This window comes from Centruroides vittatus, unplaced genomic scaffold (genome assembly GCF_030686945.1).
Source record: "Centruroides vittatus isolate TY-2023 unplaced genomic scaffold, ASM3068694v2 contig_602, whole genome shotgun sequence".
In the NCBI taxonomy this organism is placed as follows: Eukaryota; Metazoa; Arthropoda; class Arachnida; order Scorpiones; family Buthidae; genus Centruroides; species Centruroides vittatus.
The window spans coordinates 536,794-550,797 of NW_027122368.1; the positions used below are offsets into that span (position 1 = coordinate 536,794).

The window sequence follows — 14,004 nt, forward strand, 5'->3', positions numbered from 1 at the left end:
CACTGACTAGGTGCTCCAAAATAAGTACATAGAAGCAAAAGCTTATAGAACTGTTTTGCAAGTAACGTTGAATCAGGCACAAGATATGAGGCACCAAAACTGTTTGGTACTGCCCTGACTGTCACCACAACAAACATAGGTATATTACGAGGGCTATTTTTTAAATAAGGTCCGTTTGTGAATAAAAGTGAGAATAATGCGCAATCACGACAGTATGCATACGCTTCTGCTCCGAGCAAGCTTGGCGCGTGTTTTGACGCCATTTGCAGCCATGTCGTCTGTCTGTATGCTGAGCTGTAGAAGTTTAAAATGTTTAAGAAAATTGAGTCTCCCGCCGACTGTGAGATACGATCTGTTATTCGATTCTTGAATGCCAGAAACTTGGCAGCAGCGGAAATTCACCGTCAGATTTGTGAAGTTTACAGTGATAATGCTATGAGTGAAAGTTCAAAAATGGGTAAGAATGTTCAAGAATGGGCAAGTTAATGTGCACGATGAGCCAAGCCTTGGCCGACCTTCTCTGATTTCTGAAGATTTGATTCGTGATGTGGATAACAAAATTCGAGAGGACCGACAATTCACGATTTCAATGTTATCAATTGAATTTCCACAGATTTCAAGATCAGTTTTGTATACCATTTTTTCGGAGAAACTGAACTATCGAAAATTGTTTTCTCGGAGCGTTCCAAGACTGCTTTCTGACGATCACAAAACAAAAAGATTAAACAGTGCTTTATCGTTTTGATTTGATACGATCATCCACACAGTCCAGACTTGCACCCAGTAATTTTCACTTGTTTCAATACTTAAAGGAGTTCCTTGGTGGTCAACATTTCAACGACAAAGAAGTGAAAACTGCAGTCATGGATTGGGCTTCTTCACAGGCGGCAGATTTCTTTGAAGTCGGAATTCAAAAAATTGTTGAGCGGTATGACAAATGTTTAAACAAAATGGAAATTATGTAGAAAAGTAGATAAAAGTATGTAGAATATGAAAAAAAATATATTTTAACGATATTTACAGTATATTTCTTCTTATTAAAAAACGAACCTTATTTAAAAAATAGCCTTCGTACTAGCTTTAGTGCCAAATCAACTGTCTCAAAATCTCTCTTAGTATGATTACAACAGTAGATTACCAAAAACTAAAATTAAAGTTATAAAAATGAATTTGAAATATTCTCTTTTAAACTGATTTAGTTTAATAGTTCTAAAAACAGATATAGTAATACAAAAGATTCAAACTTTTTAATAAATTTAGCTCTGATTAAAGTGTGTGTATTGGAGAAATCTTAGGAAGTTGTAAATTTAATTCTCACAATGCTATTTCATTGTTGTCATACTTTCATGCCATATAATGCAAACAAAAACCTATTGCTAACCATAGTTGTTTGTATTAAAAACTGATTATAGTAAATCAATAAGAGAATACAAAAATTGAATTAGAGAGCCAATATATGGCTTGTGAGCAAATGTTTGGGTGAAAACTCCATAAAAATAGATTCACTTTTATCTTTAAACAGGTTATATCTTTTGCCATGTATATTTCCTCTTAAAACTATCACTGTAATAAAATGTTTTCTGTCCATTTTAAACCTCTAAAGCAGTTTATTCAATAGTTCATTTGTTTTAAAATTGTTTTGTATAAATAGCAATCATTATATTTTTTAATAAATTATCCATTTGTTTTCTGTTTGATGTAATTAATTTATTGATTTGGAGCTTTAATTCCATTTATATTGAACTTTACAAAATTCATTATAAATTAAATTATATTGCAATAAATTAATCTAATTACAGAAGTAGAAATTATAATCTAATATCTAAATTAAAATAATTCTAATAAACTTGTATCAAAGTATTTAAATTATATAAAAATCACAAGTTAAATTATACAAAGGTCTCCATGCATCAAAAATATATTTTATAGTGATCCATGATAACTAGTCTGGCAAGACTATGTTATTACAAATCTTACAATACAAAATGCTTGATATAATTTTAGTAAGATATTAAAGATTTGAATGTTATCAATTAAGTCTCAGAAAATTATAAACATGAAATGCTTTTTAATGCTCTTATGTATTTGTAAGATTTTTCAGCTTTCATTGAAATAATAAAAGAAACAAAAATTGTATTAATTTTTAATATAATTAAGTTTTTTTTCAATCCAACTGAAATTACCTTTCAATAAGTTTCTTGGCATTCACAAACATTATGGGAAAGGAGAATGTGTGTTCAATATCAGCAGCTTCTTTATTTTGATAGTAATTTAAAGCCTCCCTTAATTATATAAAAAATAAGTGTCATTAACAAAATACATTTTTATTAACATTAAATCTTAAAGTGAACATTAAAAAAAACTTACTAATTATTCACTTTACTGTTTAATTAGTTTGCATTATTTAATCATATCTTCAGTTTTCATATAAGAACCTGATAGCACTATCTTCTGGGGATTTCTATGTACAAAAGTCTTTCTACCAATGCAACAATTTAAAATTCTTCTTGTTCTATTTTACTACCAAACTCATTCTATTCTTATATAAGTAAATGTATAATTATGGTGCAGTATCTATTCATTCCATTCTATTCAAATTCAAACTTTTTCTATTGTTTTTTTGAACTTATTTTATTCCTTTTCTTCTTACTTTCTCCATTTCCACCTAAGCACCCATTTCAAGCATTTGGCACGTTATCACAGTCATAAATAAATGAAAATGAACAAGCTGTCTATTGGTGTTATCAGAAGAAGAATTTAATTACTAAGAACAAAATACAAGCACTTGCAACAGTATATAACCATCATCCTCAGGTACTGTGGACTTTGAACACAATTCAAAAAATAGAATATATTTTCAATTTGCTCTATGCACATAGGCATGGAACATAAAACTTTTTTTAAAATACAAAACTATACTGTATATCATTACAAAAGAAATGCAATATATGATGATAACAGTTTAAAAATTAACCAACTTAATATATACAGAACTAATTAACACAAATACAAAAACTTTTTTGGACAAAAACTGCAAACACTTGAACCCCCTTTCCCCCAGCTTATTCCTTTCAAATAGCCATGCAATCTAGGATTGCAGTAAATTGAATAGCGCAACCCAAAGGTCAGAAATACCAAGTGTAGGAAAACTGCTGTATACATAGATCAGTTATATTGTTAATTACAATTTTTATAAGATTTAATTTATTATATAAATAAACACTTTCTATATTGCTTAAATTTTTCTAACTTTTTAATTTTGTGATCTTGCCAAAATTGTCGTCAAGTTTATAGAAGAGCTAATTATAGCCAAGTATAAAGATAATACAAAACTAATATATAGATGGCTTCCGCACCACAACACCTAAAGTTGCTGAGAAATTTATTAAAAAATGCAACTAACGTTTTCAGCAAATCCATTGACCATCCTCAAATTAAATGAGTAAAATAAATGTTCTAAAATATATAAATTTGAATACAAATACAATGGAACAAATTCAAATACAAAATTAATGGAAGAATTATAACAAAATATGTATATACGTGTATAAAAATAAAAAATCATTATAACAAACTATATATATATCTATATAAATACACGTTAAACAACAAACAATTATAACATTATATAATAATATCGCATAAAATATACGGAAAAATGCAAAAATGCATAAACAAAAAATCAAGGCATAAATTATGAGCTCTCAAAAAACTTTTTAATTAAGTACTTCCATGCAGATGCTAACCCTTCAGCATCCCTTGCATTAATGCATGTATCCTGCAGCTTGCTCTTATAAATTTCAATCTTTTCTCCACTCATCGCCAAAGTCGGGGAGTGCACAGACTTAGCAATATCCGCTTTCTCCCATTTTACTACGGAGCCCTCAGTCTGTGCCATCTGAGATAATATTGTGGGACTGGATCCCTTACTGACATTGCATTTGTGCTCTCTCAGTCTGACTGCTTCCTCCCATTTCAAGAGAGCTCCTAATCTGTATAAGATATTAAGGAATGACAAGGACAACATTGATAAAGAAGAAAAAGTGGGAGTGTATGGGATTCCATACAAAAACATGGAATTAGGTACATACATACATAAAAGAAAGACATTGGCCGTACACAAAATGTTTAGCCAGCAGAAAGAGGGTAAGGGAAAGGGAGGAAGAGGAGATAGACAGTACAGAAAGTAGGATCCCTCTGAACGGCATACATATGGCTATAGTACCCTCTATGTTGATGTTGGCATACAGTTTTTAGGCTGCAAGGCTACAGTCCCCCGAAGGATCTAAAAGAAAACCCGAGTGTAGCGAACACCAATAATTGGGTGCCACCAGGAATAGCTAAGTGTAGAAGTTAGTGACAAGTGGCTGTTAGTAGGAAGACTTATATCTACTTAATACTACTTAACTGCTAGACAGACAGTGCAAAAAGCAAATGAACACATGACAAACTAGAGGAGACAAACGAACAAGACCCCAAATTTTTTATTTATTTATTATTTTTATTTTATTTTATTTTATTTTTTCAAACATTAACTTACTAACAAAACTAACCTATCATAACCTAAGCAGATAGCAAGCTAAGAGTCTATAATCTAACTTACAACTAGGACTAACCGAATTTAGACTGAAAAAAGACAGAAAATAAAAATTAAAATACAAAGTTAAAAGGCAGCTATATACTGACAGTTGAAACAAAGCAAGGGAAAGCTAATTGCCGCCCCTGGAGTGAATGATCTCAAGAGCCCCACTAAAGGATATGAATGCGAGATGATGATGGAACATCATACATGTGTGAATAAGTTGGTGCAGGTTGCAAGGCCAGTTGTATCCTTCAAGAATAACAGCTCTCATTAAACTATCCCTAATATAATTGTACCTATTGCAGCGAAAAACTAAGTGAAGTGGTGTTTGGTCCTCCTGAATACCACAATCGCATTGTGGATTGTCCCCAAGGTTAAATCTATGCAAGTATTGCTTAAAGTTTCCGTGTCCTGTTAGTAGCTGAGTGAGGGTGTAACTAGGATAAAAGTGGCAAAGAGTTGCAATAGTGTCAACCTTGGGGATGAAAGTATAGGTGAGCCTACCAGTGGTGTTATGCTCCCAGCTATCTTGCCAGAGAATGAAGATTTGCCTCTTGACGTGATTGTTGATGTATGAAGTAGGAATATAACTGAAAGTACTAGTGACTGAAGACTTTGCGGCTTGTTTGAAAAGACAGTCAGCGGTCTTGTTGCCGAGAACCCCTGCATGAGCAGGGACCCATTGGAAATCTATTCTAATATTGTTGTCCTAAGTGTCTGTGAATGTGGTGTATGAGATGGACAAGTTTTATGTGGCTATCAGACTTCACAATCTTGTGTAAAGCTACCCTACTGTCAGAATAAATGCAATAGTGTAAGTAGTGTCTTTTGTCCTTCCTATACCTAATGTGAATTAAGCTGATATAAATAGCTAAAGTTTCTGCCTGTGCTATTGAGCAGTGTGAGCATTCGAAGGGTAGGCTTCCTGATGAGTGGTGCATTCCTACCAACTATCATGCTTTCGCATTTGTCTGTATTAATGGGTTGCCTATATTTAATACTCCACTGGTGAATGTTATTGAGAATATCGTTGAATATATTCTGTAAGCAATCACTATTCCTGTGTGAAGTTAGGATAATTGTGTTGTCCACATAGCCTTGTATGCGGCAGCCAGGAGGCAGGGTGTTGTTTAAGTGCGGAATACAGTTATAGGTTACGTTCCAGAGACCAGGACCAGACATAGATCCCTGAGGACAGCCTCGAGTGATGGGTATGACTATGTTATTTCGTTTTGTATAAACACCTGCACTCCTGTTGTAAAGATTTTGAGGGCAGTGATGAGTGTGTAATGTGTATAAGATAGAAGGCTACCAGGTATGATCAAAGGCACCTGAAAAGTCAATAGTGATAATTGCAGTATGCTGATTATTTTGTTTAGCATGGTGGATGTAATTAAGGTAGATGGCATTTACAACAGGAGTGCAGTACCTTTGTTTTTAGAGAAGCCAAACTGATTCTGATGCAGAGCTCAACACTTGCATAGATGCCAAGTGATCCTATTAATCATTAGACTGTCTAACACTTTTCCCAGAGTTGGGAGAAGGCAGATTGGTGTGTATTTTTTGTAAGTGTTAGTGCTGATGGGTTTGGGGATCAATTTGACACTAGCCTTTTTCCACTGAGTAGAAAATGGCCGGTGTTAAAGTAGATATTGAAGAGAATTATAAATGCTGTAGGATTGGCCTCAAACACGTGTTTCATCATCCTAGTGGTTATGCCTTCAAGACCTGGGGCTTAGTTATTGGTGAGCAAACAGATGACGTTCGAAACCTCAATGTAGGTAAAGTTGTGCTCATTGTCTGTATTAGGTGAAGTGAGTGTAGCACTCCAGATGACCACTTATGTATTGTCATCCTGCTGTGGGTCATCCGAAGGGTAAAGGCTGATGAGGATGTGCGTGATAGTTTCTTCTATGTTGTTGGTGTAGCGACCATCAGGGAGCTGGTTAGTGGAAGGGGTTTGGAGCTGGCATTTTTCTTTACAAGCTAAGTAGTATGGTTCAGACCAGGGGTTGCAACTGCAAGTGTTGGTACAGAAATCCTTCCAAGTGTTAGTCCTTGTTTTATTTATAAGGGTTTTGTAAGCGTTGTGTTCGTGCCTGTACTGGTCTCTAAGTGTGACTTTAATGTCCAGGTCCTGTTCATTCCTAAATCGCCTCATTAATCTCCTAATAATTTTTTTTCTTGTTTTCTAGCTCAGTGGTCCACCAAGGAATGTTTTTGTGTTTACAATGTGACCTCGGAGGCAATAACATAAGAGTTAGTGATCATATTTGTAAGCCTGGTGACAAGATGGTCTACGGTGTCCTGAGTATAGTGACTGTGGTGAGGGGTACCAGCCCAAATGTTACTGAAGGTGTCGCAGAATAATTGCCAGTTAATTCGGGTATAGTGAAAACTATGATTAGTATTACTAGTAGTGTTCAGTCAGGTGAATATATACCTATGATCACTGGCAGAATCTATGTCAGTAGTGTAACAGTGGTCTACACTAGGGGTGATACAACTGTTTCCTAATGTTAGGTTGATACAACATTTTCCTGTGGTACAGGAGTAGGTCGGAAGGGTGCTTCTGTTCAAGTGAGTAATGTTGTGTTGGGCAATAGTTTCGTTAACTACGTTACCCCGAGGGTCATTTTTTGGACTATGCCAGGTTGCAGATTTGGCATTAAAGTCTCCTCCTATTAGGATAGGTGATAGGTTTATCTTTGTATGATTTCAGGAGGTGGTGAATGTCTTCTATGGTTATCTCAATGTTAATGGTGTCTTGAATGTAGACAGAACATATGTAAAAGTGAGTGTTATTATCTGTGACCCAGACTGTGGTAATGTATTCTGTGGTGTGTTGGGAGACAAGGCAGGCAGTAATGTTTTTATTCCTTATGATAATACCAGCCTTGATGCGATAGCCAGGGTCCTGAGCTGGATAGACTTTCCAATCATTGAACATGACTATCATGTTAATAGTGCAGAGTTCTCGGATTATGAAGATGTCTGTATTGTTTACATTGGAAGTCTGAATGAGGAGGGAGCAGGCAACTTTGCATTTCTGTGCATTAATCTGTATGAGTTTATAGCTACCTGTGTTTGTATTGTGTATGGGTGTATTATTCATAGCTGACCCTACTGGAAGCTTGTTTTCATGTATTTAGTCATGGGGCACTGTTGAGAGAATGCATTTTGCATAGTCTTATGTCTGCTCCCTTCTGGTAGAGTGTTATTGGCCTTTGCACAATTAACACAGCCTGGTTTCTGCCTGTGGACACAGCAAACCTTGTAGCTGTGGTTGCCCATGCAGTGACTATAGTGTTGTTTTTTCTGCTCATTTATTAGCTAGATAACCACATCATTTTTAGCAGTGTGTGAGAGGAATGTAGTCATCTACAGCTATCATTGCACACTAACATACTGGTATTGAATTAACGTGTTTCTGATACTAGGAGTTACCTGAAGGAAAATGTGTAATCTAGAAATGTCTGTCGTGTTGCGGTTCATTTTAGTTAGAACACGGCAGGAGTGTGTATGTAGTATTTATTGCAGTGTTCCGGATGTGGAGTTCCTCTATGAAGGTGCTGGTGACAGCGTCACCTGGAACATTTAACAGAATAACCTTAGGTTGTTTGGCTGCTGAGTATCTGATTTATAACCTATCCATTAATGTTATTATTGAGTTTATGGCAGCCACCATTTTGTTGCTGTCACTCTTTGTATTTAACTGAATGCAAACTCTGTTATTCCTAATTTTCCTGAGTGCTTTAACTGAGATTCCTAACTGACTAGGTTTTATGTTCGTAATGAGTGTTTGTCTTATTTCATCCTGAGTGATATTAATGTTTTCTTTTGGAAAAATGAGAACCGCGTGTGTGTCAGCACTGGATTGTGTATGTTTTTGGACTGTTTTCTGGATAATTTTGGTGTTTGTTGTGTTAGCCCTTGCAGCAACACCAGCATGGGAGGAAGTTGGTAAACTAGTCGGAATAGTATTTTTTGCAGCATCCAATATTTTATTGACTGCTATCAATGAGAAAGCAGACCTTCAGATACCTTCTGCTGAATACGACAGACACTATCAGCCAAGGATTTAAAAACTGCTTCACTAATTAAACTATTCAACATATCAACATCGTTGTTGGGATGGTGAACCGATGCTTGGATAGTCTTGTCTGCTAGCAAGAAAAGATCGTTTGCAGCTTCACAAATCTTTGTTTTGTTCTCTTTCTGAACAGCTGCACTGTATTCTTCTGGACAGTTTCCCAAAATAATGTTCAAAAGCTCCCTAAGCTTTTTACGGACAGATGAGATGTCCAAGCATGGTCTCCTGGCCCCAGTATTACCAGAATTAAATGGACACAGTGTAAGGAACTGAGTCCGAGCGTTATTTTTATTTTATTATTATTTTTTGTTTTATTATATTTTTGTTTGGGGCTTATGTTTATTTAGGATGAAGGTTCCCCACCACTCTCTTATTAGTAACGAAAAAAGAAGATAAAACCAACTCACGGAGAAATAAGCGCTGTAGGAAAAATCTCGCACACTTGCGCTGCCCAGCGGAAGTAAACGGTCTGCAGAAAAAAAAAATGGAGGGGGAATCCACACACTCACTAGTAAAGAAATACTTACTAAACTGTCTTAACATCCCAGAAAATTATGATAAATACTTTGTAAACGGTTTATAAGCTTTGTCGGAAACTTAAAGCTGCCAGAAAAGAAAATTAATGTTAGCAACTAAGTATGTAAATAAGGAGAGTAACCCAGCTAAAGTGTGACGTCACCTCACAGCATAAAACCCGTACGTTAACCGAAGGAGGAGGAGGTGAATTCCAAATCGAGGCGATATCCAGAGCGAGGTGAATTCGAAAGTGAGGAGATATTCCGATAGAAGTCCAGATTGATAATTGGACGATCCAAGGTGTTAAAGAGGAGTTCGATTGACGATTTGACAATATCGAAAGGATTGAGGAAATAGGTTCTTCATATTCGAGGTGACAGATAGACGTGTAATTAGTAAGAGATTTTGTTCATAGTTTCTAAGTACAGTAGAGCGTCGAAAAATGGAACCAATTGGGGACTGGGGTCCTTCCAGTTAATGATTTGTTCCAGTTTCCGACTTTGTACGAAAAAATACATTAACCTGTCCGATGTTCAAATTTTTCTCCGTTGCGTATCGCTTCCTGTTGAATTTTTCTCCGTTGCGTGTCGCTTCGTGTTGAATTTTCGTCGATTTTAAGCCTAACGAAAATTTTTATAATAATCATCGAGGCTATCGTATCGTTAAAAATTATTTCTGCATTTTGTACAAACAAAATAAATATATTAAAGAATATAAAAACATGAAAATTATACTTTAGAAGTAAATTTAGTATCAAAAACATTCGATTCAGCACGACACAGTCCGACTGAAAATCGTTCCACTTTCTGGCCATTCCACTTACCGATGTTCCACTTATCGACGCTCTACTGTATTTGATTTGTCGAATTTTCAAAGGGGAATTAATATTAAGTTAAGCTAAGTAGCTGAGTTTATTGTCGGGTTGACTTGTTGAATTTCATTAATAAATTTTGTTTGGGTTATAGACATTTGTACGTAGTAAATTCTAGTTACTAATTAAATATATTTGAACTTTTTGCTTTGACTTGATATTTATCGTTATTATTACTAATTTTTTCGGTGCACGTTTAAAAGCCCAGGCCTGGCAAACTAATCTCGAATCCGCGTAAAGTACCCGTTAGGTTAACGGAAGTTTTACCGACCGCAGTTAGTGTCGGTTTCCTAAGATACTAAAAATAGTACTTTACAACACCATCTAGAAAGTCCTTTAAACTACCTAAACCACCTTAAAACTAATAACTTATAACTTAAATCAAAGGAAAAGAACAGGAGAACTGAAAACCAAAATACTGCAAGCAATATAACTGAAAAACTTGAAAATGGGGTGGCCTAGAAAGACGAAACTAACTGGGGGAACAAAGCACGTACTAAGGGAACAAAATAAAAAGGGAAAACTAACTACAAAAAACAAAAACCACGAAAATGCCAGAATACTAACTAATACCAAAAAAGCTGTGAAAATGGCTATGCAGTTGAAACTGGCCTAGTAAGACCTAACTATGAACTTACAACCAAAAAGGCTGAAGAACAACTGAGAAAAACATGAAAAACCAAAAATACTGCAATGCAGTAAAACCAGAAAAACTCGAAAACTAGTTAACTGAGAAAAACCAAAAATTATAGGGAAAGCTAAACACCCGAAGACCTAACTGACTACAAAAGAGAACTATCTATTTAGACCTAAACTAAGACAAGACTAACTAACTGAAAAACACCCTAAAAACTGAAAATTTACAAAAACCAGCAAAAAGATGATGAAGATTGAGTGGAATTTGAAAAGGAGTAAATTTAAATCGATTAAATGAAAAAAAATCTAACTGTTTCTGCCTGGCAAAGCCAAAACAGAAACTGAGCTAGTTAAGCCTAACAACTGAGAAACACATGAAAATGAAAAATCTAGCCTATTGAGAACGAAAAACTGACTCAAAATCTAAGCAGTAACACAAATACTAACTAAAATGATTTTAAAAAAAAGCAGGAAAAAACACTCAATAGAGTCCGAGAAACACAAAAGTAGACCTCAGCAAAAAGTTCACCAACACAGGCAAGAAGCAGGCATAGGAATCCATGCACTTAGGTATCAAGAAAAACTATATTGGTGTTACTACAAGAAATTTCGGAGTCAGACTAAGAGAGCACAAATACAATGTGAGTAAGGGATCCAATGCCACAATGTTATCTAAGACTGAGGGCTTCGTAGTAAAATGGGAGGAAGCAAATATTGCTAAGTCTGTGCACTCCCCGACTTTGGCGATGAGTGGAGAAAAGATTGAAATTTATGAGCAAGCTGCAGGATGCGTGCATTAATGCAAGGGATGCTGAAGGGTTAGCATCTGCATGGAAGTACTTAATTAAAAAGTTTTTTGAGAGCTCATAATTTATGCCTTGATTTTTTGTTTATGCATTTTTGCATTTTTTCGTATATTTTATGCGATATTATTATATACTGTTATAATTGTTTGTTGTTTAACGTGTATTTATATAGATATATATATATAGTTTGTTATAATTCTTCCATTAATTTTGTATTTGAATTTGTTCCATTGTATTTGTATTCAAATTTATATATTTTAGAACATTTATTTTACTCATTTAATTTGAGGATGGTCAATGGATTTGCTGAAAACGTTAGTTGCATTTTTTAATAAATTTCTCAGCAACTTTAGTTGTTGTAATGTGGTTTACAGTTTGCCGAGTGAGTTTATGTGAATAATATAGATGGCTTTATTATTATTTGAAAGAATAAATAAGTAACTTTGTTAAAAATATTAACCCTAAATCAACAGGTATTGTACTTAAAATTAACTAGACAAGTGGGTCATCAGTTAATTACCTGAACTTCTTAAAATCAATTAGTAAATATAATACCTTGGTATTTCACAGGCGTACTTTGATGAAGCTTACATACGAGGACTCATAAATCAGCTGCCTTTTATGATCTAGTTAATAAAACCATCACCTACTCATCACCACAGATATGTAGAACTAGAGTTCACCATATTAATGCATACAGCCTCATAACAAGGCTTTCCAAATAAAGTTATTAAAGTTATAATCACCTCACTTAAGAAAAAATCTAAACTGATTTACAATTTGTTAAATACAAATTAGAATTAAAAAATATTTTCCTAGCATCAATTATTTTGCTACACTTATGTATGACAGATAACATCTGTATTATTAATTGAAAGTAAGATCTAATGAAAACAAAATTATTGTGACATCGTCACAATGCCAGGCAGCCATTTTTAATCATATTTTTAATTTATTTAATTTAAAATATATACTCTTGATCTGAAATCAGTAGTTTCTTGCCCCTGTACATCATACTTTTTCTGATAACAACAAAGTCATACTGGTCATCTATGTAACTCCATTCTGCAAAAAAATTTTTAACTGAAATCATGTGATTCCTCTCTACACCAAACTTTTGTATATAGTTAATTGCAGTCTCCTGCCCCTAAGCTTTCCATATCTAGTCTTGACTTTCATCTATCTAACACCATTCTTGAGATTAAGGAAAAACAGATAGACAAATGGCAGATAGATGGACAAAAAGTGGGAATTTATAGGTCTATAATTTTTTCAAATTGTACTCCAATGACACTCCTATAAGTCAATATTATATGTAATTAGAAGCTGGCCTAAGACAGACCATAAATGTTTGTCAAATAAACAGTTCAGCTGCATAAACAAGTAGTTTTATTTTATTGAAATAACAGAACTAAGATTTATGCAATTTAAAGATAAAAAACTCATTTAAGCATATAAAGTTCAGTATGAAAATACAGTCAACTCCGCATAAGTCGACACCCCAAGGAGAAGTGGAAATGTGTTGAGTTATCTGATGTGACGACTAAAGCTAAGTTGGAAAAAAAAACCACAAAACTACAATTAGGAAAATACAGTAGTGCGTTATACATTAGTATAGGCTTACAATACATTGTGTCCTCCATTTACAATTACTCTGTAGATGAAAAACTGAAAAATTTGTTTAGTGTTGTTTGTTTTGAGCACTTAACTGTCTCAACTTTCTTTTTCAACGATCACGAATGCCTTTAAAACATCATCTTCACAATTGTCAATTATTGGCAAGTAACGTCTAAGGCAGGCCTGGCCAACCCAAATTGTTTCGCAGGCCACTTTGATCACGCGTAATATTATGGTGGGCCACAATTTAGGCAAACATGCTTTTAAAAAAGTAAAACAAATACAAAATGAATAAGATTTTACTGTTACACCAAGAGTTCGTACTCACCCTTGCGCATTATAACAATGACACATGCAAATTTTCATTTATTTAATTGTTTTGGTATACACATAACGGGAAAAAAAGTTTTAATAGATATATAATATCACTTAGCGGGCCACACAATTTAACGTAACAAGCCGCGGGTTGGCCAGGCCTGGTCTAAGGATTCTTAATGCCTCTAGCGTGAGAAAATGCAAAATTGGATTCTGGTGTGATGTCGATGTAGATTGTATATTTTATTTTTGTTTATCTGTTATTATTTTATACATAAAAATACATAAAATGTTAAGGCATACATATTAATATATTATTAAATTTATTAATTACATATCAATAAATAAATTGAGTCCCCTCCTGAAAAAAAATCAGTTCACACCACACATGCAGAGTGAATTCATTTTTTCAGGAGGGGGTGACGACTTATCAGAGTGTAGGACAGCAAAAGTATGTTGACTTATCCAGTGGTGACAAGTTAAACGGTGTCGAGTAAACCAGAGTTTTTTAACATTAATGCCTATGTACGTCGGCCGGGACCACAGAAACTGACTACTTAACCGATGG

The 14,004-nt window shown here is 34.4% G+C and overlaps 1 protein-coding gene across 3 annotated transcripts in view; it reads right to left on the reverse strand.

Moving 5' to 3' along the window:
- Window positions 1–14,004, reverse strand: part of Zwilch (zwilch kinetochore protein) — a 55,694-nt gene that overhangs the window by 6,969 nt on the left and 34,721 nt on the right. For all 3 annotated transcript variants that reach the window (XM_067275248.1, XM_067275247.1, XM_067275246.1), the window contains one exon: window positions 2,184–2,282. In XM_067275248.1, coding sequence (XP_067131349.1) covers window positions 2,184–2,282 — 99 coding nt within the window. The remainder of the gene's footprint in view (window positions 1–2,183; window positions 2,283–14,004) is intronic.